The sequence below is a fragment of the Cheilinus undulatus genome, linkage group 23, assembly GCF_018320785.1.
Source record: "Cheilinus undulatus linkage group 23, ASM1832078v1, whole genome shotgun sequence".
In the NCBI taxonomy this organism is placed as follows: Eukaryota; Metazoa; Chordata; class Actinopteri; order Labriformes; family Labridae; genus Cheilinus; species Cheilinus undulatus.
The window spans coordinates 19140328-19165994 of NC_054887.1; the positions used below are offsets into that span (position 1 = coordinate 19140328).

The 25667-nt window shown below is 38.9% G+C and overlaps 1 protein-coding gene across 8 annotated transcripts in view; it reads right to left on the minus strand.

Annotated features, from left to right (window-relative positions):
• The window catches only part of LOC121505341 (protein PHTF2-like), a 57353-nt gene extending 31805 nt beyond the window's left edge, over positions 1 to 25548 (minus strand). For 3 of the 8 annotated variants that reach the window (XM_041780566.1, XM_041780568.1, XM_041780560.1), the window contains exons 1-3: positions 25382 to 25547; positions 19091 to 19153; positions 3659 to 3739 (exon numbers count right to left, since the gene is read on the minus strand). In XM_041780566.1, coding sequence (XP_041636500.1) covers positions 3659 to 3703 — 45 coding nt within the window. In that variant the 5' untranslated portion in view covers positions 3704 to 3739; positions 19091 to 19153; positions 25382 to 25547. Of the gene's footprint in view, positions 1 to 3658; positions 3740 to 5543; positions 5651 to 13301; positions 13474 to 19090; positions 19154 to 25381 lie in introns of those variants that run through there. The other 5 variants (XM_041780567.1, XM_041780561.1, XM_041780563.1 and 2 more) reach the window with 5 other exon arrangements.
• Between the last annotated feature and the right edge of the window lie 119 nt (positions 25549 to 25667).

Consider the following 25667-nt stretch of genomic DNA (forward strand, 5'->3'; position numbering starts at 1 on the left):
AACTAATAGGGATATTTGAATCATTGGAGGTAAACGAACTCATCCTGTCGGGGTGACTCACAGACTATAAGAAAGCCTTTTTGTCATAACACTATCTGTATTATCTGTTGCATAAACTTGTTTACATTCAGGCAGTATGAAGAGAGAAAAACGCTTAACTTGTCTAAAAGTACTGTCAGTGATTAGGGAGCCCTGAAGGCAGCCAGACAGGTGTGATCTGCTCCTGCTTTATTCATTCATGACTCAGCGGCTGCAGTCACTGGTGCTCCTCTGCCCAGACAAGCTTGGCTACAGACACTCACCTATGTACGCTCAGAGACAGCAATAAAGCTTCAATTATTAACAGGAAGCAGTGATTTTTCTGCTCTTCCAGTTAAAGGACCCATAGTTTCAAAAAAGGCATAATTAGATGATTTAAACCTTTTTACAATAATTGCAGGGTTGGCACATTACCAGAATTTTCAACTTGAATGTTTTTAACATTTTCAATGTTCCTGTTTTTTGATGACACCGCAACAAAATCAAAAGCATCCAGTATTTGGTCATGTCTTAGTTCTAACTATCACAAATTGCAGGCAAACTTCTGCACACTGTCTAAATTGCAAAAGTCTATTGGCAGCATTTCAATATCACAACATTGCCAGTGTAATTGTGGAGTTTAGATATTGTAGTGCACTCTTCCTTCTTCTTTATCAGCTTTCTGTTGAGACTTTTGGATGCTATCAGTCCTTAATGTAACCTTTGATTGTTAATTTTACTAACCTTAGTAAAATGCAAATAAATTTATGATCAGTTTAAGGACTAAAATTTAAAAGCAACGCTGGGAAAGTGGCTCACTAATAATAGCCATTCATATAGCAGCTCTCAGACCTTTAATTAAAGCTTTAAACTTCTCATATGAGTCATCTTCAGTGTGATGTGATTCTAGTGAAAGCTCACGCTGGCGATACATCTGCCAGGTGTGAGCAGAACATCAGAGAGACACAGACAGGCTGTGTCGACATGAGAGACACATGAAAGACATAAAAAGACAGATAAGGAGACAGAAAGGTCGCGAGGGGGTAATGACAGGCCGAGGCGGTCAAAGGGGAGGAAGACAGGGTCGTAGTGACAGACAGGTTTGTGAAGACAGACAGCACTGAGAGGCAGATGGGTGTGTGTAAGCTGAGAGCTGCAGGAGGGGAGCAGAGCTGCTGTCCAGCAGAGGATCTGATATCTGAAACCATGGAACAAGAAGACACACAACACCGTGCAGTGATCACCGCCAAAACTGTGTGCATCAAAACAGTCATGGGCATTTTAATCTTACTCTTTATCTTCAGTGTCTTTAGTTAAGGGAGATTTGACATTCAGACCAAGAGGTTCACATTAGTTTTATGTCGGATCATTTACATAAACAAATAGAAACTAAAGGGTTTAAGTCATACTTGTTATAAATCCTTATCAAAATGACCATTGGCCCATACATACAGTGTAGCATCATCATCAGCTACAGTGTATTATAAAAGAATTAACAGTTAGGCGAGTTATTTGCTCTCAGATTTCCTTTAAATTCTTAAAAGAAAGGCTTTTTTTCCTCTTTTTATTTAACTTAAAGCTCCTGTAATCAGTTTTAAATTGGCAGGAAATGAAACTGAAATAAATACTGACGTGTCTTTGTAAGCTACAGAAGCAAACAGGACTGTATCAAGGTATATTATTCTTTAACCGTCAACTTTAATGCCTGTAAACACTTCTTTGGGTGGCAAGCGTTAGATGAAGTGATTAACCTCTGAAACCACCTTTTTGAGGATGGCAGAGATACTCAATGATTGACATATTTTAATATGGAAAAACAGCAGGGTGAGAGGTTTTAAAGGGGTTGTCTTTTGTTAATGAACACTACCTGCATGTACAGGACAAATCAGCAGAGAGGTAACTGCTATGTCCTAGGTGGCAACCAAATTAACACAAATGGTTTATTTTAGGGATGAGCGGTATGATCGGCATGATATAGGTATCAGCAGATACTAGCTTTCTTTGCTCATCTCTATTCCTTAAACTTTGGAGTAGGGATGCATGCTATTGGACTTTGCCGATATTCGATACACCGATATTTACAAAATAATTCTAGCCAATACCAATACTGACATTTAAATGTAGTTCAGACCTAAAATGTCAGTCCTTCAAGCACACAAATTAAAGTTTTTGGATGAACAAAATAACAAATTTCAGCCCTTTAAACACACTTATAAGTTTCATGAATCAGGATGAACAAAGAAACAGACTAGCTGTTGTTGATCCAGCCTAAAAACTCCATTAATTTTTATCCATAAGGCCAATATTTAAAGTTGATATAGGAAGATTTTTCTAGCCCCAATATTGTCTGTAATTATCAGCAGATATGAACATTTCTGGCAATATTTTGATTTTCATACCTGCCAATGTGGATATCATGCTGATAATATCATGCATCCCTACTTTAAAGTGTGTTTTAATGACTTAAATTTTGGTCTGAAATATATTTAAATATTTGTATGGTTTGGTTCCCACCTCCTCTTCTCTAATGATCCCTAGGGAGTTCTGCACCCCAAAGGTCTGCCTTGAAACAGTGCAGCACACTGAAGTTATTCCCAAAAAATGTAAAATTCCTTTCAAAATTCATGGGATATTTAAAAATGGCATATTTTGCATTTGTCCATTGTTAACACTGTTGCGCAGGAAGTGACGGTTCTTTCAACCAGTCACTGGGGGGAAACATGGATGGTACAGATTGGTTACTTTAGTACCTTTCCCCTTTATTATTTTGTAGCGATAGGACAGTGGATAGTCAGAAACAAGAATGAGAAAGCAGGTAATGACATGCAGTGAAAGAGCCATAGGCCGGACTTGAACCTGGGCTGCCTGAATGCATGGGGCGCATCTGACCCCACCTTCTCCAATTTTTGGCCACAGAAACAAACACTCTCATACCATACAAAACTGAACAAGACTGCTTGGTGAAAAGGCAGTGAAACTTAAAAGTTCCTCACTAATTCTTTACACAAGGAAACCAGGCAGGTCCTATATCACAAGGATAGATTCTGTATTGCATTTTCTTAAGGCAGGGGTTTATATTATTAACAGAAAGTAAAATCTGGACCAGATATACACTAATAAAAATGTTTCAATTGAACCCTCAATGCCCCCCTTTTTCACATAGTAAATCTTGAAACAGTTTTTGGATACTTTTTCTTTTACGTGCTTCTAAAATGATGCACATCTAAACATCCAACTATATCATGTAAAACAAATGCACAGACCGTTCATCTGAACATAGTTCACAGTTATGGACTGCCAGCAGGAAGAGACTGTTTATTGTATAAAATTAACTTAGGTTAAAAAGTAAACTTCACTTCCATCTAAGAGACAAGGCTCTCTCCTTGCTCTCTATTTGCCCTCTACTTCCCAAAGCCCTTCAGAAATGCTGAGCTAAAATATTAAAGAGCAAAAGCAGCCATAAGGACTCTACCATCTCCTGTTACCCAATTACATTTCTCATGGATAATGAATTTTTAAAGAATATCAACTTAAAAAAAATAAAAAAACATTGAAATAACAACACATTTAAATGAAGTTTTTGTCTTTTCTTTTTGTGGCATCCAACAAAATAAGCAGTAAAAAATAAAGAGTGACTTACCTTTTTCTGGTACCACACCACAGCATCTTTTACTTTGGAAGCCATTTACATTTCCTTGCTCTCCGCCTAGGGCATCTTAGACTGAAAACACAGAAGGACAGAGAGAGAGAGGAGCGTGAGTGACGGAGTAATGAAGAGAGAGAGAGGACAACTGAGGTCTATATACCTGACAGGAAGGTGTGCCATGACGGAGCAGAGAGGGCGGGGAAGACGTTCATACACTCATAAATACACCAACAGACGTCTCATTATGCAGGATTGGCTAAACATGTTCATTCTGCTATTAATACATAACAGACTCAAACTTTATTACACAAACAGACATTAAACATATGACCAGTCAAAACTCCATGTCACCGTCACTGGTTTCTACATCATGATTTTAAAAAAAGGAGTATTTCTACTTGTTGGCTGAAATAGTGCTGGCTAGAGCAGGATATTCCAAATGAATCATATTCTGACACGTACACAAACATTACTGGAAATATTTGGGATTGGCTGTTGGATTCCTTGCAGGAGTTTGGGCATGTGAGCAGTTGCAGATGATAGACAGGCTAATGCAACACAAAATAAAGCATGCATAAACACACCTTAAAATGACACAAGAGCTAGCTCAAGGTTAGCAGTGAAGTACCCAAACCCCCAAACAAACTATCAGTTTGTATTAAGGAGTGTGTTTGTCATCATTATAGCAACTAACTAGCGGCTAACAGTAATTGGCTTATGACTTGTAATTACATTGTATCATTGTATTGTATCATCATATTGTAATACCATATGGTATCGTCATGTTGTTTTGTATTGTATCATCATATTGCTCATATCTTTATTGTATTTAATCATAGTTTCATCATAGTCTGTTTTGAAAATTAGAGGGAACATTGGCTTATGACTGTGGAAACTGAAAACACTGGATTTCATTCATGTTGGATTCTGTGCTACTCCGATGCCAGACTCCAGGACCTTGATTTCCAAAAAAAATGCAAAAAGTACTTTAATTCAAAAACAGGACTTTGGATGACTAAGCAATGGTCCAGTTCTAGTGGCTCGACAGTAGGAACATGACACTTGTAGCCCATTTCATGGACACGTCTGTGCTTTGTTTGACAATCCTCTTAAGGTGGTGGCCATCCGTGTTGCTTGTGTACCTATTTCACCACACTTATGCTTCAACACATCCGGCCCTTCTAGCAATGACCTTCTGTGGCTCAGTAACCGTCCTTTTGACAACTTTCAAATCAGCAGTCTTCCTCAAGACTGTGGTTGTGTGTACTGAACCACAGTCGGAAAATAGAGGCTCAGGAAACATTTGCAGGTGTTTTGAGTTAATTATCTGATTAGTGCTCTTTTCAGGACTGAAATAACTGACAAGAAATTGGACTTTTATATTTTGAGATATTATTTGTGAGCTGTAAACCATAATAATCTAAATGAAAACAGCAAAAAAGTTGAAATATTTTAATCTGTGTGAATCTAGAAAATATGCAAGTTTAACTCATTTAATCAAATTACAGGAAAAAACGAACTTTGATTTTCTACTTTTTTAATATGCACCTGTTGTTTCATTATTATGTAAAAAAACAGAGACTCAAATATAGAATATTTCATAACAATATCATGAGTGGCCACAGCAAACTGTATTATTTATAACCATAATTATGAGTATAATGATGGGTAGCTGAAGAGACAGGGCGCCAGGGTTCATCCGTCATGTTGTTCAGCGTGTACACAGTGTAAATTACTCCTGCAGTGACGGTGTTACAGTCAGTGTGTTATTACAGTGAGTAGTGTTTGTAACAAAATCTAGAAGTGACGAAACCCTGTCTGACAAAAAAGGACTAGAAGAGGGCAGATTCTTAATGAATGTTTAAACTTAAAAGCAAACCTCTTCCAGTTGCTGCAGGGGGAGAGGAAGATGAAGACCCTCTCTACCGCTCTTCCTTCTTTCTCCTCCGTTTAGTGTCATTTTATCTCTTTTCTGTTTCTGTGTTACATAAGTGTAGTGTTTCCCTGCTGGCTGGGTGGGAGGAATGGAGGAGCGAAGAGATGGAGAGTGATGGTGGTGGCTGCAGGCCAGGCTGACTCAGGAGGCAGTGGGAGCTTTTCTGTTTTGTCCATCAAGGAGTATAACTCAATAAAAACAATTTAAAAACACATTAGTGCAAATACTAATAAGAATCTTAATTTGAACATGAAGCTTGTGCTTGAATGTAAGGCTCTTTTTAGTGTCAACACTCAGCTGCTGTGTTCATTCTATAAACAGACATTATAATGCAATACAAATAGTAGCACAAATCATACTCTCTGCTCCTCTATCTCTTTTATCTCAAGGTCAAGTTTAAAAAGCATATCACACAGAGCATTGTTCTCCTGACCAGGTGCCAAGCCCGTTGTAGTGGGGGTCAACAAGGGTATCCCTGAAATCTGATTGGCCACCACAAAATCCTTATCAATGATTGGCAATTCCCCTTGTCAGCCTCTAATGGAAAGCAGCAATAGATGCAATTTTAAAGCTTATTCACTTACTAAGCATATCAAAGTGGCCTCATCAACCTCCACCAGAAATAGAGGCCCAACTTTTTGATTTGTGTCATCAGCACAAGTGTTGATACAAAGTGCCCTGTAAAGCATAAAACAATCACACGGACAAAGGAGGAAGTTGGACCGAATTAACGACCAAAATTTATTTAGCAATTAGTTAAAAGCTAGCCACATTAGCTTGTTTACACTAAAGTAATAAAGGAGTTTTTGTCACACTTAAATGTTTTAGATCATAGAACAAATTTCAATAGTAGACAAAGATAACCTGAGTAAATACCAAAGGTCGTTTTTAAATGATGATTTCATTTATTAAGGGGAAAAGCCATCCAAACATACCTGGCCCTATGTGAAAGAGTAACTGACCCCTAACCTAATAGCGGGTTATGCAAACCTCTGCAGCAAGCATTTGTGATAACTGGCAATGAGTCTTTCACGTCACTGTAGAGGAATTTCGGCCCACTCTTTTTAGCAGAATTGCTATAATTCAGCCAAACTGGGGGGTTTTCGATTATGAATGGCCTGTTTAACGTTATGTCACAGGATCTCAATCAGCTTTAAGTCCAGACTTTGACTAGGCCACTCCAAAACCTTTATTTTGTGTTTTTAAAGCCATTCAGAGGCGGACTAGCTGGTGCTTTCCAGATCATTGTCCTGCTGCACTGACTTTAACTGAGTCAAGTGAGGCCTACAGGTCTTTAGATGTTGTGCATTCTTTTGTGACCTCCTGGATGGGTTTCTTATGCCCTCATAGAGTCATTTTGTTTGTCCAGCCACTCCTGGGAAGGACCACCACTGGTCCAAGTTTACTCTATTTGTGGATAATGGCTCTCATTGTGATTGGCTGGAGTTCAAAAGCCTGAGTCCCAAGGCTGTAACCCTTTCCAGACTTTGTTTCTCATCTATTCTTTAGATCGCGGCATAATGTGTTGCTTTTTTGAGATCTTTGTTTGAGCAAAGCAGCCCCGGACCACCACACTGCCACCACCATGTTTGACTGTTGGTGTGTTCTTCTCATGAAATGCTGTGTTAGTTTTATGCCAATGTACCAGGTTCAACACACACTTTCCAAAAAGTGCAACTTTTGTCTTGTCAGTCCACATAATATTTTCCCCAACGTCTATGTGATAACATAAGCCGTTGTGTTCTTTTAGGTGAGCTGTAGTTCTTGCCTTGGAACTCTCCTATGGATGCCACTGTTGCCCAGTCTCATTCTTATTGCTGAATCATGAACACTGACCTTAACTGAGTCAACTGAGGCAGGGGACAAATACTTTTTCACAGCACTGTATGTCATTACATTCAAAAATTTGGGTGAGATTTAAAATATCTTTTGGTGTATGCCAGGCTTAAGGCTGGTGTGTTGAACTTTGAGTTTGACAGTACTGTGGAAACACCCTGCTTTGCATGTGAAAGCTTGTTTGACTGTGCTGCATCTCCTCTGAGCTGTGTGTCATCCATTTCCAGTGAAGTTGCATTAGATGCTTCATTGTGTATACAAGAAATGTTGCTACTTGTAAGGATTAAAAAAAAATGTGTTGATTCAGTTTTGTTAGTCAGAGACAGAAATGTGCTGATGGGTCATACCACAGCTACAGTTTGACAGCTTCATAGTTTATGTGCCAACGACCCAACCACAGCTATTAGTATTTATATGTGTGGTAAAACCTCCACCTCAAACTGAGTGGTACTGATGTGTGGGTGTGTCAAAGTCCTTGTGTTCAAAGTGGTGTTAGAGCGAGTCGAAGCTCAGCGTGTCAAGAATGTGAAGTTTAAAAAAAGCAGGAAGGAGAAAATATGTTCATGCTTGTGCTAAATACAAGCAGCTTCTATCAGATATTCTGCTAGTAACATAGAGACAGACATAGCAACTGACTTATGCACAAGATTCAGTTCCTCTATAACCATAAATGCTGCATGCTGCCTGTAAAGCTGTAGATACGTGCACGTTTCTGCAGGTCTGTGCATCAGTGCACTTTTGCCCCAGAATGCCACAGACATTTATAGCAACAGGAAGAAAGGCTCTTGCTTGCTGTTGTCACAACTGCGATCTTTACTCCTCCCTCCATCTTTCAAGGCCGCACCACACTCACTCATCCTTACATACACTTAACTTCATCCATAATTTTAGATAGAAGCAACTTTTATTTGAAAAGCCTGTTTTATATGCAGTGTGTTCACCCATCAATGTGTTTACAGTTTCATTACAGGCCTTCATATTAAAACTAAAATGGTGAGACGGACAGAGAAGTGATAGAGGCAGTGAAAGAGAGAAATGATACATAGAAGAGAGGAGGAGTGTATGTAGAGCAAACACGGTATCAAGGGTGAGAGAAGAAGAAAGTATGTTCAGCTCCTCTGTTAACATAAACACAGTGACAAGAACTTTTTTTTCTCTTCACATGTGAGAGCTACACACCCGTCCTTTACTCACTTTCACACGTTTTTCTTGCTGCTCTGACAGCAAACTATTCAGCGCTTCACTGAGAATAAAGAGGAATTTAAATATTCCTCTCACAGGACATGTTGGCTTAGCATGCTACGAAGCCTAAAAGCCTAAAGTACACAAATGTACAGAAGTGAGGTAGAGAAATTCATCCAGTGCTATACCTCATTCTTGTGTGTTTACTATGTTTTAGATTTCACTCAATAACTTCTATTTTTAAAAACGGGGTGCAATAAAATATGTTAACACATCAAAATGGATATACACTCAACAGCCGCTACATTAGGTACACCTGTTCAACTGCTCATTAACAAAAATGTCGAACCAGCAAATCACATAGCAGCAGCCATAGTATTTATGCATTTAGACATGGTAGAGATGATCTACTGAAGTTTAATTTAAGCATCAGGATGTAGAGAAAGCGACTGAGCGTGCCGTGGTTGTTTGTGCCACACAGGCTGGCATGAGTAATCATAAACAGCTAATCTGCCCGGATTTTCATCCAGCCATCTCTGGGATTTAATGTCCAGTGATCAGCAGTTCTGGCAACTGAGGCTACAATTCACACAGACTGGAATAGAAAACATCCTGGTCTGATGAATCTTGATTTTTGCTGTGAGTCTGAATAATAGGGTCAGAATTTGAAAACCATGACAGCCAGCCATACAGCCATGGCATGTTCAATGTGAATTAAATCACAGGTTGAACTTATGCAGATCATCTTGACACTGTCTAAATGCTTGAATACACTGTTTGCAGCCATGTGATTGGCTGATTAGACATTTGCATTTATGAGAAGTGGATGAGGTATACCTTATGAAGGGCTGGTGATAAGTAATCCAATATTAGGGGCAGGAACTGCTGGGAACTCACAAACAAATATGAAATGATCCTAACAATATGATACTTCAAAACATGACACAATAGGGAAGGACAGAATAGGATATGATGCAATGATATGATGGGATTGAACATATGATACAATACACTGTGCAACATTACAACTTGTTACAACCAAGCATATTATATGTGACCCACAATACTGACAACACAATAAAGTGATTCCACAACAACTGATAAACAGCAGGACATTCATATCAGTATTTTGTCTCACAAATATTCAACATGATTGCAATGAGAACAGACCTATATTAGTGTTTTAGACCAGATTAAATTTTGTGGACCAAATGCTACATCCTAGCTCTTCTCTGATCTTGTTCTGTACTCGAGTGACAAGTAGTTAGAAAATCTCTTCCTGCTTCCTTTAACTGACTGAGATATTACTCACTGTTGCACTGATCATGTAAACAAAGGCTCTTTTCATGTTGTTCATTCAGAATCTGGCCTGAGTCGGGCATACAAATAATAACTACATAGAAAGCATTCACAATAAATCTGATTGTCTGGTTTTCTGTTCCAAGTCATAAAGAGCATCGGTATTGTATTGAGACTGTTTCCAGAAGTCATTACAGAAGGTTCCAGATCTGACAAGTTAGGTATCATTTCTATCTGGGGGAAAAAAATAAAAAGGTAATGAAAACATTTTTACAGTTTCCCAAGTGCTTCCAGTGTTACTAGTTGGGTTAAAGCTCCTGTGAGGAACTTTAAGATCGTGTTGATTTTGGTGCCCCCCAGAAACGAGTGGTACATCATTGTTTAAGAAGGGTTTTTTTTTTCATCTTCAGATTTATTTTTGGGCTTTTAATGTCTTTACTGACGGAGGAGCAAAGTGGACAGAATCAGAAACAAGGATGAGAGAGCTGGGAAGTGACATGTGGGAAAGAGCCATCGGCCAGATTTGAACCCGGACTGACTGTACACGGGACGCACCTTAAACCACTAGGCCACTCGGCCCCAAGACGTGTTTTTTTTTTTTTTTTTTTAAATAAAATATTCATCCTTAATTATTTCAGTAGTTCAACATATCAGTCAAAACCCTTTTTTTCTCCAGTTTGTAGTAAACCATATGGACTGACATCTACCTGGCTGCACAGATTTCACGTTTTACAAGAACTTTAGGGGAATATAAACCAATCATCTTCCTGATGCTTTTGTTTAGTACAGTGAGTCAGAAAGAGGCATCAGGAAGTCCTCACAGGAGCTTTAACTGGGCCTGGGATCTTGTAATGAGTCAAGTCTCTGAATTGAATCAGATCAAGGTTGTATCAGGACCAACTTTGCAAACCAACAAATTTTCCTTATAGAAGGCTGAAATGCCATGAATCTTGCAGTTTGGACCCCTAGGAACAGCTTTCGTAGAACATAACAGGTTGCTTGTTTTAGGGATTTATCTGAAAAACAGCACAAAAATGTACTTTTAATTCTCAGTAATAAATAACAAAGATTTGCAAATCCACATCTTGACGTAACTAGACCCAAGAAGTATTTTTTTAGAGTTAAAGTCAGTGGAATACTAAGTTTTTTTGGTTAAAGCTCCTGTGAGGAAAATTTTGGTAGTGTTGCTTTTGGAGCCCCCAGTGGACAAAGTAAGATGACTCATCTCTTTAGTGGTCTTGTCTTGTAAATGTAATTTGTGTTTTATGGTATAAATCTCATTGTTTTTTGTTACAAATACTTTAAATGCAACCAACAATGAATCTTTCTTAAAATAAGCTGATTAAGGAGAGTGCAGTTCATTGCCTCATCTAACACCCATATAAAATAAACCACTACTACAACTATAAAGCGACTTTGTTCAAAACAACAATCTCCTCTCAGATGCTCCTGTTTAATTTTGAATGCCGTAAAGAAGCATCAGGATTCATTCCAGTCTGTTTCATAACCAGCCAAAAAGTTCTCACAGAATCTTTAAATGGGCCTACTGTCTTGAACCGATTCAGGGCTCTAGATCTAATCTGACCAAAACTTAATCAGTGCTCACTTTAGAATATCAACAACTACTGTTTTGTAATAGAAAAAAACAGGTTACTGTTTTGTGATGAATCTTGTGATGAAACCCCCCCAAAAAAAACCTTTTTCAGAACATAATGTCCTACTTGTTTCATGGACCTATTTAAAAATGGCAAAAACAAATAGGGGCATCTGTGGGCTTATGTCATTTAAATTGCAATGCACACCACAAAATAAAGGCAAAAAGCCTGAAAATATTTTGAAAAAGCCAATAAACACTAGTTCAATGGTGCATTCCATCTACCTCATAAGTCCGATGCAAGGAAAGACACCACATCCCAGCTGAGAGCGTTCCAGTAATGAGGCTGTAACTAGGGGTTACTGAAGTCCCTCTGAGTTCACAAGTCAGAATTCGTAGTTCATGGAGGGCTTTGGGATCATGTTTCCGTCTGGTATCTTGGATTTTCTGACTTCAGAGATCAGATGGAACAATTCAGTTTTATAATAAAACAGAACAACAGAAAATCTGAAGACTAAAAGAGATAGTTCCAAAAAAGTGCAGTGTTTTTATAGAAGACAGACTGGTAATTAATGTGCTGCTGGGTAACTGATATGTCCCATTATTTTTTGCTAAAGGCATGTTTGTATATGAACATTAGAAAACTAATTTCTGATTAAACTGTTATATAATTTACTCTTGCAGGACTGATGCAACATCATGTTTTGAAATCAGCACCATCGCTGAAATGGCTTAGTGTCTAATTACTGCAGAGCAACAAGTGCTAATAACTCCTGCTGTGACTGAATGATTGTCAGAACAATCGCTCCACAAAAACAGCAAGCATGACGAAAGTTTTAAAACAGACAGAAACAACACCCTGTCATTATAGGACGGACCACAAAGAGTGGCGTTTCTGTTTTTAACTCGGTGACAGCTTTAGGACAAGAAATCCTCTCTATCCAGGGAAGAAAAACAGACAGATCCTCCCTGCTCAAAGCCTCAAAATCCCTCTGTGACACCCCAGTGTGATGCCAGCAGTGATTCACGCACACTTTATCAGACAGAAACACACACACAGACAGTGTTGCCTCATTCTGCTTCATAGGAAGTATTAACTGTCAACTGCTGGGTTTTTATTTACGCTGGAAGAAATGAGCTGGCACTTCTTTTTCCATAACCGCACATTCACAGAGTTCCTAAAACACACTGTGGTCCAGTTAGGGGTGTCTCAGGAAAAGAGCCCAGACAACAAACACATTTACGAATATGCTGCTCACAGGATTCATACAAAACGTCATACAAAAAATCTGTTTACAACACAGTCTTTTCAACAAGAAGCTTCATTCACAAACGCACCCCATTACAAAGCCCTCAAAGAATTCAACAACATGAATAACTCGCACACACATGCACACAGCAGAGACCCTTTGCCAAGTCAGTGTGACCCATTCGTCTGTCTGTACTGACCCATTTACAGACAGAGACAGAAAGAGAGAGGGTGGTCAAGTGAGGCTGTCTGTATTATGTAGGCCATAGTTTATATGAGGGCTCTTTTTGTGCGACTGTGTGAGCAGGAAATGGTTGAGTTAAATTTGCCGTGTGCCTCCTCCAGCTACTGTAAATGTTGATGTGAATGAACATCAGTAGAGGACGATATCTGAATGTTTTCTGTGTGATCATTTGATGTCCATGTGCCTTCCTGACTGAAACGCAGCAATGAAACATAGAACTTTATTTCAAAAAGGAGTGAATGTTGGGAATTTCATTTAAGAATCAAACTCTAAAATGTTTTTGTATCAGAAACTTACAGTGGAGGGAGCATCATGATTTGGGGCTGCTTTGTTGCCTCAGGGCCTGGGCCGCTTGCCATCATAGAGGGGAAAATTAATTCCCAGGTTTATCCCGGTATCCTACAGGACAATGTCAGGGTGGCTGTCCATCAGCTGAAGCTAAGAAGAAGTTGGTTGATGCAGCAGGACAATGACCCTAGAGCCCAGACCTAAATCCGATAGAGATGCTGTGGAAAGACCTCAAGAGAGCTGTTCACACCAGACAGCCTAAGAATATGGGTGAGCTGAAGCAGTTCTGTAAGGCAGAATGGTCAAAAATTCCTCCGTTGGTCTGATCAGCAGCTACAACAAACGCTTGGTAGAAGTCATCGCTGCCAAAGGAGGTTCAACCAGATATTAAATCCACTTACTCTTTCCAGCAGCACTGTGAATGTTTAATGGCTGTGTTCAACAAAAACTTTAAATCTACCAGATAAACTAGATCATCTCAAAGGGTTCCCCTGCTCTTTCTTGCCACTGTATGTCAGCATTAGTAGCTAAGACGATAATGAAATTGAGAGGACTGACAACTGCTGCAATGTAACCAGAACATCTACTCCTAACTTGTCTATTCATCACCATTCCTCATGTGTATTTAGAAATATATGTAATTTTGTTATCATGATTGTATACTGTAGTGTCGTGTCTTTTCTGTGCATGCAGCATTACTGCATCCCTGCTCTGTCACTCCTCCTGGGTGTCTTCTCTTTTGACCGTTCTAAGGGTTAACACTAGCCACACAGGCCACAAAGCCTCTACATATTTATAATTTACAGCTAAGAGTGGTCTGTTGATTTATGGTGTGGACAAAAACTTATTGTCTCATAAACAATAGCATCCTATGTTAAGTGTAGTCCAACTGACAGATGAAAATCCCTCGTAGAAATAGCATCTCGTACTGTCTTTCCATGATGATGTACAAAATGCTATTTCTTTAGAAAAATTTTGATTTTTCCTGGTTGGGTGATTCTGAAAAATTTAAGTTGTACTTAAAAAAGGGACTTTTTCTTGAGGAAGAAATTTTAAGGAACCTAAAGCTTCGTAGCGGCTTTTAATGAAATGAAATGTTTGACTGCTTCAACTCTATTACTTGTATTGTCTAAATCCTTGAGGACTCTGCTCTTTTTGTGCAGATATACAAATAAAATACAAGTCAATCAATGAATGTGGTGGCAGAGGGCAATTTTTGTAATTAATTTTCTACAAAAAAATAACCAATGCATAAAAAGCTATTTTACAAACTTTACACATTCTGTTCGAACCTTGATAGTGTAGCAAATGAAAACATTTACTTATTGTAAATGTATGTTTTTAAACAGTTAATATTTTTATGCTCCTGATGATAGCCCTCTGTCTATGTTTAATCAAAAGAAGCTGATAACACTGATGCAAAAACAGGTAAAAATGCAAGACAACTATTAATCTAAGCAGCTCATTGTTCAGCAATCAGATGTTTAAAGGAGAGTCACTTAGGGAATCTTGCATAGATTTATAAAGAATGTCTTTGTGTGTACATGTAGTCACAAAGTACACCGGCAACCTGGTAAACAAACAAACAAGCACAGCCACACACTAGTGCTGAGAGTGAGGGTGTGGTGCAGAGTGCATGTGTGTTTCTTCGTGTGTCTAATGGAAAGCGGGCGTGTATGTGGATGATTTTGATGAGTAGGAACATTTGTAATCACTCTCAGAACATTCATGTTGTTAGTTATGCAACAAGTGCCATCTTCAGATATTCTGAGTTGACTCCTTCCACGTAGGCCCACAGTGGTGCTGGGTAATTAATCCAGTTTCAAATTCAACCACGATTTTGACTTCTCACAACCAAGAAAGCAACATAATAAAGATCAAACCATTACTGTGCTGTTTGATACATTGTTTTGTCCACAAGTTATCTCATGTGTGGTAAAGGTTGCTACTCTGACACACCAGATAGACTGTTTCATATATCCATTGCATGGGGCATATTTGACCTTCATCTTGGAAACTCCCCATACAAAGTGTTTGGAAGGGTCGGACTTAAAAAGAAAATGCTTGGATAGTGATTGGACGGACATTCTGTCCGTCAGATTCATCAGAGCAACAAGACCAAATTAGGTAGTAGACATGCAGCGCTCCGGCCGTAACCCCAAGCTCACTGTAGAGCTTGTTGGTGCATAAAACTCATGGCAGTGCAAAAGCATCTCCTCAGCCTAGTGTTGCTCTCAGTATGGCTCTCTGCTCTCATTTCAATAAAGAAATGTGACCCAGTTCTGATAAAACTGCCACTATACTACAACTTTATCCAAGCCAACGGCAGCTACTGCTACCTACTTCCAGTGCAACTAAACCTCGTCCATAGCTACCACCTTTGGCTGATCTGGTCCGGTCTCAGACCTGGCACAGCTGTTTCAGATTGGAGCTTTGCAAGATGGACAGAGGTGGAATCTGATCAATCCATGTGCTTTGCAAGGTCAAAAGGTTTAAAAGTTTTTTGTTATTAATTCTAATAACATGTATTATTTTCTTAACATATATATATAGTTAACTCATTAACTTGAATTTATTGTTTGCTTTTTGATGTGTTAAGAGTGTTTAAGCTCACGTGTGTGAACTCAGATCTTGTGAAATCAGTGAGAAGGTAAGTTTAATACCTCAATCAAAGTAGATGTGATTATGATTTTTGCCATAATCAAGAACAGACATAGTATCTTTAGATGTGTGGCATAATTACAAGTAACTGACTGATTTACAGAAACTGGTACCATCATTTTGACTTCTGTTTATAACTAGCTCACGTATTAAGCTCTGACTCAAAGTTTTTAGAGGTTTTTCTTTCCCCTCAATAAATGCTTAACATTCTTTTCAAACTAGATTGTTAATTTACCCAATCTCAGCAAAGCTTTGCATAAAGTTGCAGCTTGTAGCAAAAGGCTATCTATTTTATGAATGAAGCAGCTGCTTAAATAGATGTCAACAAAATTAGATGCATCAGGATCTATCATGTGCCTGATTGATCACATCGTGCATTCACTTCACTTAATTTAATCTGAACAGGATGCCCTGATGCAGGGAGAGGAAAAACCATGTCTGGATTAACTGGTGTGTAATGAAAACCCTGTGCAAGAAAATTTCCTGCTGCAATCCTGTTGCAATTATTAAATGTTAAACTTTAAGATCTGATAAGAACTGCAGGGAGATAAGAGGATCTGCAGCAAGATTCTGATCTGATACAATTAAACAGCAGCCATGTGTGTGACTCTGAGTCACAAACATCAGCGTTCATGACCTTCAGATGTTTGACTGTACATTTTTGGTATTTTTCTTGCTTTGCCCTAATTTTACCTTAAAAGGTGAGATTGTGGGGCAGCAGAGCTGAGGAGAAGCTCATTAAGGTCAGACAGTGCAGCATGAGTCTCCCTTGACTCTGTGTTGTGTAACCTTATATATAGTTCATGCCTCCGTTGCTTGCAGAGGCATCAGATGTTTTACAAGGTGGATTAACTTTGAAATGTGTCAGATTATAAATTAAAGGTGCTCTGAGGGTAAGCATGACGTTATCTAAATCACAAACATGAACAGAATTTTGGCTTGTTTATGCATCATACCTAAGACAAAGCTGGTAGTTGTGGCCAGAAGGAATAGAAATTTTCCTTTCGAGGAGAGAAGTTGAAAAAATTAGGATAAAAGAAGCCCTCTTTCAGAATCCTATTGCTTTGATCTGCATCAAAGTTGACCACAAAGCTTGTTTAGATCACAAAATATTGAGTACAAATTTTAAATGGTGCAGCACAATCAAAGAACACAATAGAAAAGAGAAGATTTTCAAAGAAATGCTCCTGACCGCAGGTTTACACAGGCCTGTGTAAAGTGTCTCATGAAAACATGAGCACACGAGGAGACCTCCTTCATGAGTCGGGTAACTCGTGATGTGTAACCCTAGCTTCTCTCTCTCTCTCTCTCTTTGGGTGCTTTATATTTCATGACGGGTGCAGGTTACATCCCTGAGCAGGGCTGAGGGGGGCACGTGTGAGTTTAAGTAAGCGTGCAAGCCTACAGGAAACATGACGCTGCTGTGAGGGGATTCTGACAGTCTGTGGATGTGTTTGTGGATGTGAGTAACCGAGGGGCGTTGGGGGGTGCAGATCATGTTTTCCGTCATGTAGGGTGAATTCCTGACAATCTCAGGTGACAAAAAATGACACTACACTTGACCTATACAGGGCTTGATTATATAGCAACACACACTGTACAGTAAGAAGGCTTATTAGTTATTTAACAGGCCAAGCTCCATTGGAAAAAAAAAAAAGAGAACTACAAAATATTGTTGTAACAGAAAACCGTCCTAGAACAAGATAATGTGCCAATTACCATTTTCAAGAAAGTTTATCTCGAGAACATGACTGCATCCTTACAAACGGTGTTCGTTTGCGGAGGTTTACTTTGAACAAATTAGAGAAAATATGGAGTGGCAGATGGCTGCAAAGATGCACACAATATGGTGTCTGATTTGGAAAAAGCAAAGTTTTACAGCTTACAAATTTCTCCCTTTTAGACAGAAATAGAGACTGATCAGACCAAAACTCTTCACTCAGTAGTTTCAGCCTTTACCTGCTGGGTTCAGACCTGGATGAACCTCTATAAACATCCAGTTGTGCCCATGTACATTTAGATTTTGTATGAATGGTATTGCACGATGTACAGAGGGGTTGTGTAATATGTCACTGCCTTTACAAAGTGTGTATATATGCAATAAACTGTTAAATCATGTATAATAATGTGTTTTTTTTTATTTTTCTTTGTTGCTGTAGGACAGGGTCCAAGACAAATTTCTCTCGGAGGACAATAAAGTATACCTTACCTTATCTCATCTTATCACAACATGTAAAGTAATACTGCAACAATATTTGAGCAATCTCCCTGCTGCTTAAACTTACTTTAGGAAAGTGGCGAGGGAAATCACTGCCAAATTTAAAAAAATGCACAAAAATTCCCAAAAGGCTTTGGCAAGGAAGCAACCATCTCATTTTGTCTTGTTCTCTGATTGGCCCTCATGAATGTGACAGAACGGTTGTCAAGGCACCTTCCAAGGACCTTTTGAAAAGTCCTGCTCTTCCCAAAAGCTTTGTGTCAGGATTTTCAAGATGAATATGATGAATATATGAAGTTAGCTGGCCTGTACAACAGAACAGCTGGGTGAAGATCAGACAGGGCAGCAGTCTAGAAGAGGTATAGATCAGTGTGAAAGGGCAATCACAAGTGGATTCCATTTTTTTAATGTCCACTCAAATGTGTCAAATGCTCATGAGTTTGTACAAAACTTCTGTGAAACTATTTCTATACATAAAGGTAGCATAAATGAGCCTTTAACATGTATTTTTGCTCTAACTTTCCTTGCTTAAAAATACAGCTAAAATGCATAAAAATCACATCAGAAATGATCGGGCATTTTGAGACAGACTGAACAACGATCTGAGTCAGATAAATGCAAACTTTAGCACATACTATACTGCACTGCCTGCTGCATTTACACTACAAAGGCCCTGTGTTTGCCTCCTCAGACAGAAAAATGTGAAAAAGGCAGTACTTCCTATTTTTTCCATCTGTTGCTCTTTCAGAGCAAAACGAACAGTGCTCATGAACTACTAGTACTGTCTGACAGGGTTTGTGTCTGTGTGGACTGCGGACACCCTCACAGCAACAGAAAAGGGGTTGTTAAAGCATGCAGCACCAACACAAAAACAAGGGGTGTGTACACTAGTAAACACATGAAAATCCACAGCACTCACCTCTAGTGTGGCTGTGCAGCTGACTGGTGTTTGGTCCTCACAGCCAAATTAGGACAGGAGCTGCTGGACATTTATGAAGCAGAGACAGAGAGACAGAGAGACAGAGAGAGAGAGAGAGAGAGAGAGAGAGAGAGAGAGAGAGAGAGAGAGAGAGATGGTCAAGACTGCCTGGGATGATTTGAGATTCAAAGCAACAGAGTGCATGTGCATGTTAGTGTCTATGTGGTGGATAAAATCAGTCAAGAAAAAGAGGCTTCCTTTCTGCTGATCTGACTGAAAACGGCATCTTATTTCTGTTTCAAAGAGCAGTTCATCTGTGGTTGTATGTGTGTAATTCAGCCTTTCTCATGTTCACATGATGAAGCTTAAGAGCAGTGTGTCTCTTACTGATCTACAAACCCACACACAGCCTGCTTTGCCTCTGTACACACAAAGATTTCTTAGAAACAGTAATGAATAACAGGCAGGAGATTGTCCTTGCAGTCAACTTTAGCCAACAGTGGAGTTCTCTAGGAAAACACTATCATTATCTTCCCCTTTCATCTTCATAATCGTCCCAAAACATTGTGTCACCATCAGTTATCCTGACAGGCAACATGCTACTTAAACTTACAGTACATGCCACCTGTAAGTCAAGCCCCTGGGCAAACAAGCGCTAAATGATCCTCAGTTTGAAAAATCAGTTAAACACACAAGAAGTCACAAAACTAAATAAGAAAACAATAGTTCTACTTAAATGGATCTTCCTCTGGCATTCACGTCAGACTGCATTTTACCAGGAAAACCATGTTAAATGAAAAGTCTCTTTTTCAAGAGTTCTGGCCAAGACTGCAGCAGTTAATAGGGTTTGAAACAAAGAGCAGTCACAAGCAGCTAACATAACACAATATATGTAATCCAAATACATTAAGAGACACGAATAAAAAATGTAAAAAGCAAATATTTGCCTAAATCGACCATATTTGTATGTAATCAAAGCATCCACATGCATCTGCCTCCAAGTCATTTAGCTTCCTTTTAAAAGCGTCCAATGATATCAGCTCATTCATTTCAAGACTTTTTGTAATTTATTTCAAGCTTATGAGATATATACACTCCTCTGTGGCTGAATAAGCTTTGCATCACACAAATCAGATGAAGGCTGGCCTTTTTGTGCAGCTGGATGATCTAAATCAGTGTCAGATAGACAGCTAAAACAACCTTAAAAGATATGATACCATACCATACCACAATGGTATGATACAATACGATACATATGAATGCATATTAAACCCCCCCTCTCCCCCAAAACAAACCTGTGATGGCATGCTACCTGAGCACAAGATCAAAGAAAAATATTCATAAGTCTCTCTTTGTTCACTTCATTATAAATGAACCTGTAGTTTTAAGTTTCATTTCTCTGCTGCTGTCAAGCTGCCTCCCGATGTGGCCATTCACAATAAAAGTACTCGGGATCAACAAGTGCGACCTTTATTTTGAAGGATATGTCAGTGGTACCATGTTTATAAGTGATTTAAGTTTACTTTAGCAGCAGGAACAATGAGTTTACACTACTCCAGAGTCTACAAATTGCTTCTTTGGCCTTGTTTGGTGCCACAGCCTGCTTTTTTGAACAAGCTCATCGTCAGTTTAAATACATACTTTAACAGATATTTAAGCTGTTGTAGTATGAGTTGCTGCAGTGCTGGGGAAAGATGAACCATCTTGAGTCCAGCTCGTATTAAAGCCCCAGACAGACGCTGTGCAAAGCTAACACTCGCTTCATACTGCTGTTGTTACAGACATAAACCTTATTACTCTGCTTACTGTGAGATGGTGTTGCATCAAAAATCATTTTCAAGGTTGTAGTAAAGACATATATCTATTTAATCCAATTCAATAAGGAAAAAACATCTTTATGATAAGAGCTTGATAGACTTTGAGGGGGTGAACACCAGATAAATAAAGCTTTAATCAAAATGATGACTGCCTTATTTATTAAAGAATTAATGCTGTGCACATTCACAACTCGACTTAGAGGAGAACAAAAGATCAATATAGCAATATGACATCTTAACTTATGTGATATAATTATAGAATTGCCTGTCCCAAATGTTGATTTTTCAATTAAAAAAGGTTCTTTATAATTTAGCCTGCCAGTTTTACTCACAGCATCACCATCCCATCAATCCTTGCAGTGGAACCGTTCACAGCAGGATGATTTTACAATCCTTTGTAATTTTGGTCCATTTTGTATGAAATGTGCTATATAAATAAAATTAAAGTTATTACAATGTTAGACAGTGGTGACACTAAGTTAAAGAAGAGGCAAAGTAAGAGGTGAACTTGACACTGAAATGTATTGAATAGAGCCATAAATCCTGTACATTACCATCTTAGTTTCATTTTTTATTATTCAGTTCTTCGGCTATCTAAAGTATCATATGACTGTCTAGCAATAAATCATTTGTAGCAGAAGCGCTATATCCTGCTATCATTTTCATGGGCTGTGTATGATGTAGCAAATTATACTGAGTGACCAAACTTTGAGAGCATTTCAATGGAAAAAACTAAAGCAATAAGGCCTTAATTGAAGTGATAATCAACCAAAGATAAAGGGTCCTGAACACCCACGACGCAACAGAGGAGGGAGATTCATTTCAGCTAAATGAATTCTCTTCTCAGGACTTTGTAAGCACATGCAGGCTGTATGATTGACAAGGAGATAAACAAAATCATTACAAAGTCTTCATGCAGGTGCATCTACACCTACATACTTGTACTTGGCATTTAGGTGTACATCTACAAAATTGCAGCCAAAGGCTGTCTCAAAAGCAGGCATTTTAATTCAACACATTAGAAAGAATGCAGGCGTTTCTAATAACATCAAGGATGGCTGTGTGCTATTCAAGTCTCTGTAAGCCATGTGAAAATATCTTCAGAGGAAAAAGTCTAAGTCAGTTGGATCTCATGGGATATATTGGTATGAGTTTCTGATGCAATTCCTCGTTTAATATAGAAAGACTGTTCATTTCATAGATCAAAAAGCTGCGGGTGTATATTCCCTCACATCTATTATTTCAAAAACTCAACCTGAGCGCAATAGCTCATCCTAACCAAACATCTCCCACCTGATCATTAACATAACCTGTCACTCTCCTGCAGCACAGTCGAGCCCGTAACGACGCACTCCTCTGCAAAGCCACTTGACCTTTCCTCTCCAACCTTTTCTGCCCGCTCTCAATCCTGCAACGACTATTTCTACGAATTATATCACCGCCGCACAAGCCATTCTGCAGCTGTAATATAAGATGATGGGACAGTCTAGTGCGTGATGTAACTACATTGCAGCTGGTGATGTAACAGGCTCTGCAGGCAGGTTCATGCTGCACAATAGACACAGCATCGTCTGAGGGAGACAGACAGCCAGAGAGGGGGAGAAAAAGAATACAAAGAAACATGCTGGTTGGACAATGCACCACAGTGGGGGCCTGTGAGGATCCTGAAAATACACACAAACATCAACCAACTAAAATTCATAAAGTTTGACATAAAAACACACCGCACTCCAACCTGCTGCACAGCTGCATGGACTGACAGGTACTTTCCACCCTCCTGATTCTCAATGAATCAATATGCCAAGACACAAGGTGGTTTAAGCACTCTTTAGTCCCATCCACAGTGAATATGTGTATGTGCACGTTAGTGTTAAGAGTGTCCCGGGGATCCTAGGTGCGTAAGAAGTCAGCTGGGTGTGACACAATGATTTCATCGCTCCTTCTCAATCTGTCAACAAGTAATAAAGAAAAATATCTGTTTAAAAACTTCCTACTGTTTTGCATGTAAAGTGTCTTACTCAAGGCTTCTTCTACATGACTGAAAACACTGAACTCTGATAACAATTATTTTTTATATAAAATACTGACAGCTCAACTATTGTAACATGCTGTAATGTGGCTATAACGCATTCACAGTGCAATAAGCCTAAATCAAAAAAGGACTTCTATTGTTGTTACATAACATGGCACAAATGATTCAGAAACATTCAAGCACTTATTGCAAAATTCAAATTCCACATCACGCATGGGCATACATGTGTAGCCCTGTGTATCCGAGCACCTGCAGGTGTAACAAATGCTCTAAATGACTGGCAACAGTCCAAACAAGTTCATGTCTCACAGCTGCACCTGAAGGTGAAACTGCATCCTTTAATAACCGGATTTACTACTAAAAATATTCCGCCTGAAATGACCTGTTCTGATTTACAAGAAATGCATATTCATTTACAAGCTACAGGATGACTGATACAACTCCTAAATATGTTAGCAATGCAGAGCCTGTTTATTTATAATGGCTGCAGGTTAAAGTTATGGCTATATTAGTGGGGAAAGGGGGAATTTAAAGCTCCAGTGAGAAGTTTTAAAGCTGGTTATCGAACAAACTAAAATCAGTATCAAAGCTTTGTTGTGGACTAAAAAAGAAAACAAGAGCATTGGATAAAGACAGATTTTGTCTACATTGCTATTTCAATGCCTGAAACGGCTGCTACCGTGGGGTAGGTGTCAATTGCTAGGAGGCAAATCCTGATTGTTTTGGTAACGGATCACTAAAATAGCTTTCTAGCAAAAACAGCAGGCTTAAGAACTTCAAGAGGAGACATTTTCTAGGTCTCATATGGTTCACATTTTAGGGTGCAGTTGCAATCAAAGGACAAAAAGGATTTAACTGGCTGACATATGATCATGTGGAATAACTTAACAGTACATTAAAACTGCCTTTATAGAGTGCACTTAACATTTTTATAAGTTATTGTTTTGGAACCATATATCTGCACATTTCTTACACATCATATTTATTACTTAGGCTATTCCTCTCTCTACATATATGTTTTGTTATATATTTAGACTATGAAAAATTGACATATTTTATACATCAAATCAAATCTTAAGGCCCTAACTCATCATTATGACCTGTATTCTCGAGTTGGTTGGCCTGCGTTGTCTGTTCGCTGACAAAATCATTGGTATGTCCTCATTTATAAGGCTATTCTTAATCTGCTTCCCTCTTACTTATGTGATTATATCAAGTTGAGAAATGTTGGAACTTACAGTCTTCGCTCTGTCTCCCATTCTCAAGACCTATTCTTGCTGTCTGTTCCTTAAGTACGACTTGAAATGGGAAAAAGGAGTTTTAGATATGTGGCTCCTGCTACATGGAACCTCTTGCAGGAGGAGTCGGGCCTGAGGGAGCAGGTCTCTTTGAACCTTTTTAAAAGTAGACTGAAGTTGTTGGAGGAGGATGCATCAGTTTGTAAATGCTTTAATGGTTGATTTATTTCTCTTCTGATGTTAAACTGGATATGGTGATCTGCTTTTGTCATTGTTTTGTATCTTTGTCTGTAAATGTGTTCTTTGACGTGCTGCTGTCTTGGCCAGGACACTCTTGTAAAGGAGATTTTTAATCTCAATGAGGCTTTCCTGGTTAAATAACTTTTAAATACAATAAAATAAATAAAATACATGTCATGCCTATTGAATCCTGAAAAACCCACTAATATTCAGAAATATTTCTGATTTTGATAATGTAGGCTTTCCCAGATCCTAGCTGCTCTGTAAGAGCCAAGCAATGTGCAGAAACATCTTTAAACCGTGCAGTTTCTTATAACGGAACCCCAGGGAGTTACTCTAGTGTCCTGGTCAGTTTAGCTTTTGTTCGCAAGGGTTCAAAAATTCCTCGCTACTCTTAAGAACCACTTGCCCTTTGCCTTAAGATCAATGTTTGGTATTAGAGAAAACGTTACATTTACTGTCATGCTACAAAGCACTAGGGAAACCCATTACTGAAGGGTTATTTTCATCTCAAGTAGCATATAAGGTAGACAAAAATGTGCACTACAGATTCAAAAGAGGATAGGAGAGGACGCTAACTAAATATAGTATGTTATTATAAAGGGTTGAGTCCTATTTAAGTCGTAAACATTGGAGTAAATAAAGCAAACGCTGTTCTGTGTTTTCTCTCCTTCACAGGGCATGACCCGTGCAGCGTTGTAAATCAGTTTTAGTGTAGCTAATGTTGTGGCTAGCCTCCATGTAAATGTAGCCACGGTGTTTTCAGACAAGTCTTCGTGGTTCACTTCACACAGACTTGTCTTCCTCCTTCTCCTCCTCCTCCTCCTTTCTCTGCTGCTAGCTTATTTCATGCTACCTACTTAGCTAAGCTACCGGTAGGCACAAAGAGACCTCACAGCTGACCCTAATAACTGAAATCCTGATTGCTGCTGTCCAAACACAACATACACGAGCTCATTCTTACCTCCTTGACAGCGTCCAGTCCACTACACGCTGACTTGTACTGCGCGTTCAAGACGTTTTTTAACACTACACGGAGAGAGCTAACCTTCTCCACTGTCTACAGGAGATGCTGAGTGTCTGCTCATCGATGTTTGAAGCTGTAGCTTTTCCCTTTCAGCGTCTCACTGTAAAAATACAACTTCAGCCCTTTCCCGTAAACCACTATGTAAATGCGCCCTTACATTTTAAGCCACAAAACGTCACAACCAACGGTTCGCAATAAGAGAATAACAGCAGCCTTACAATTA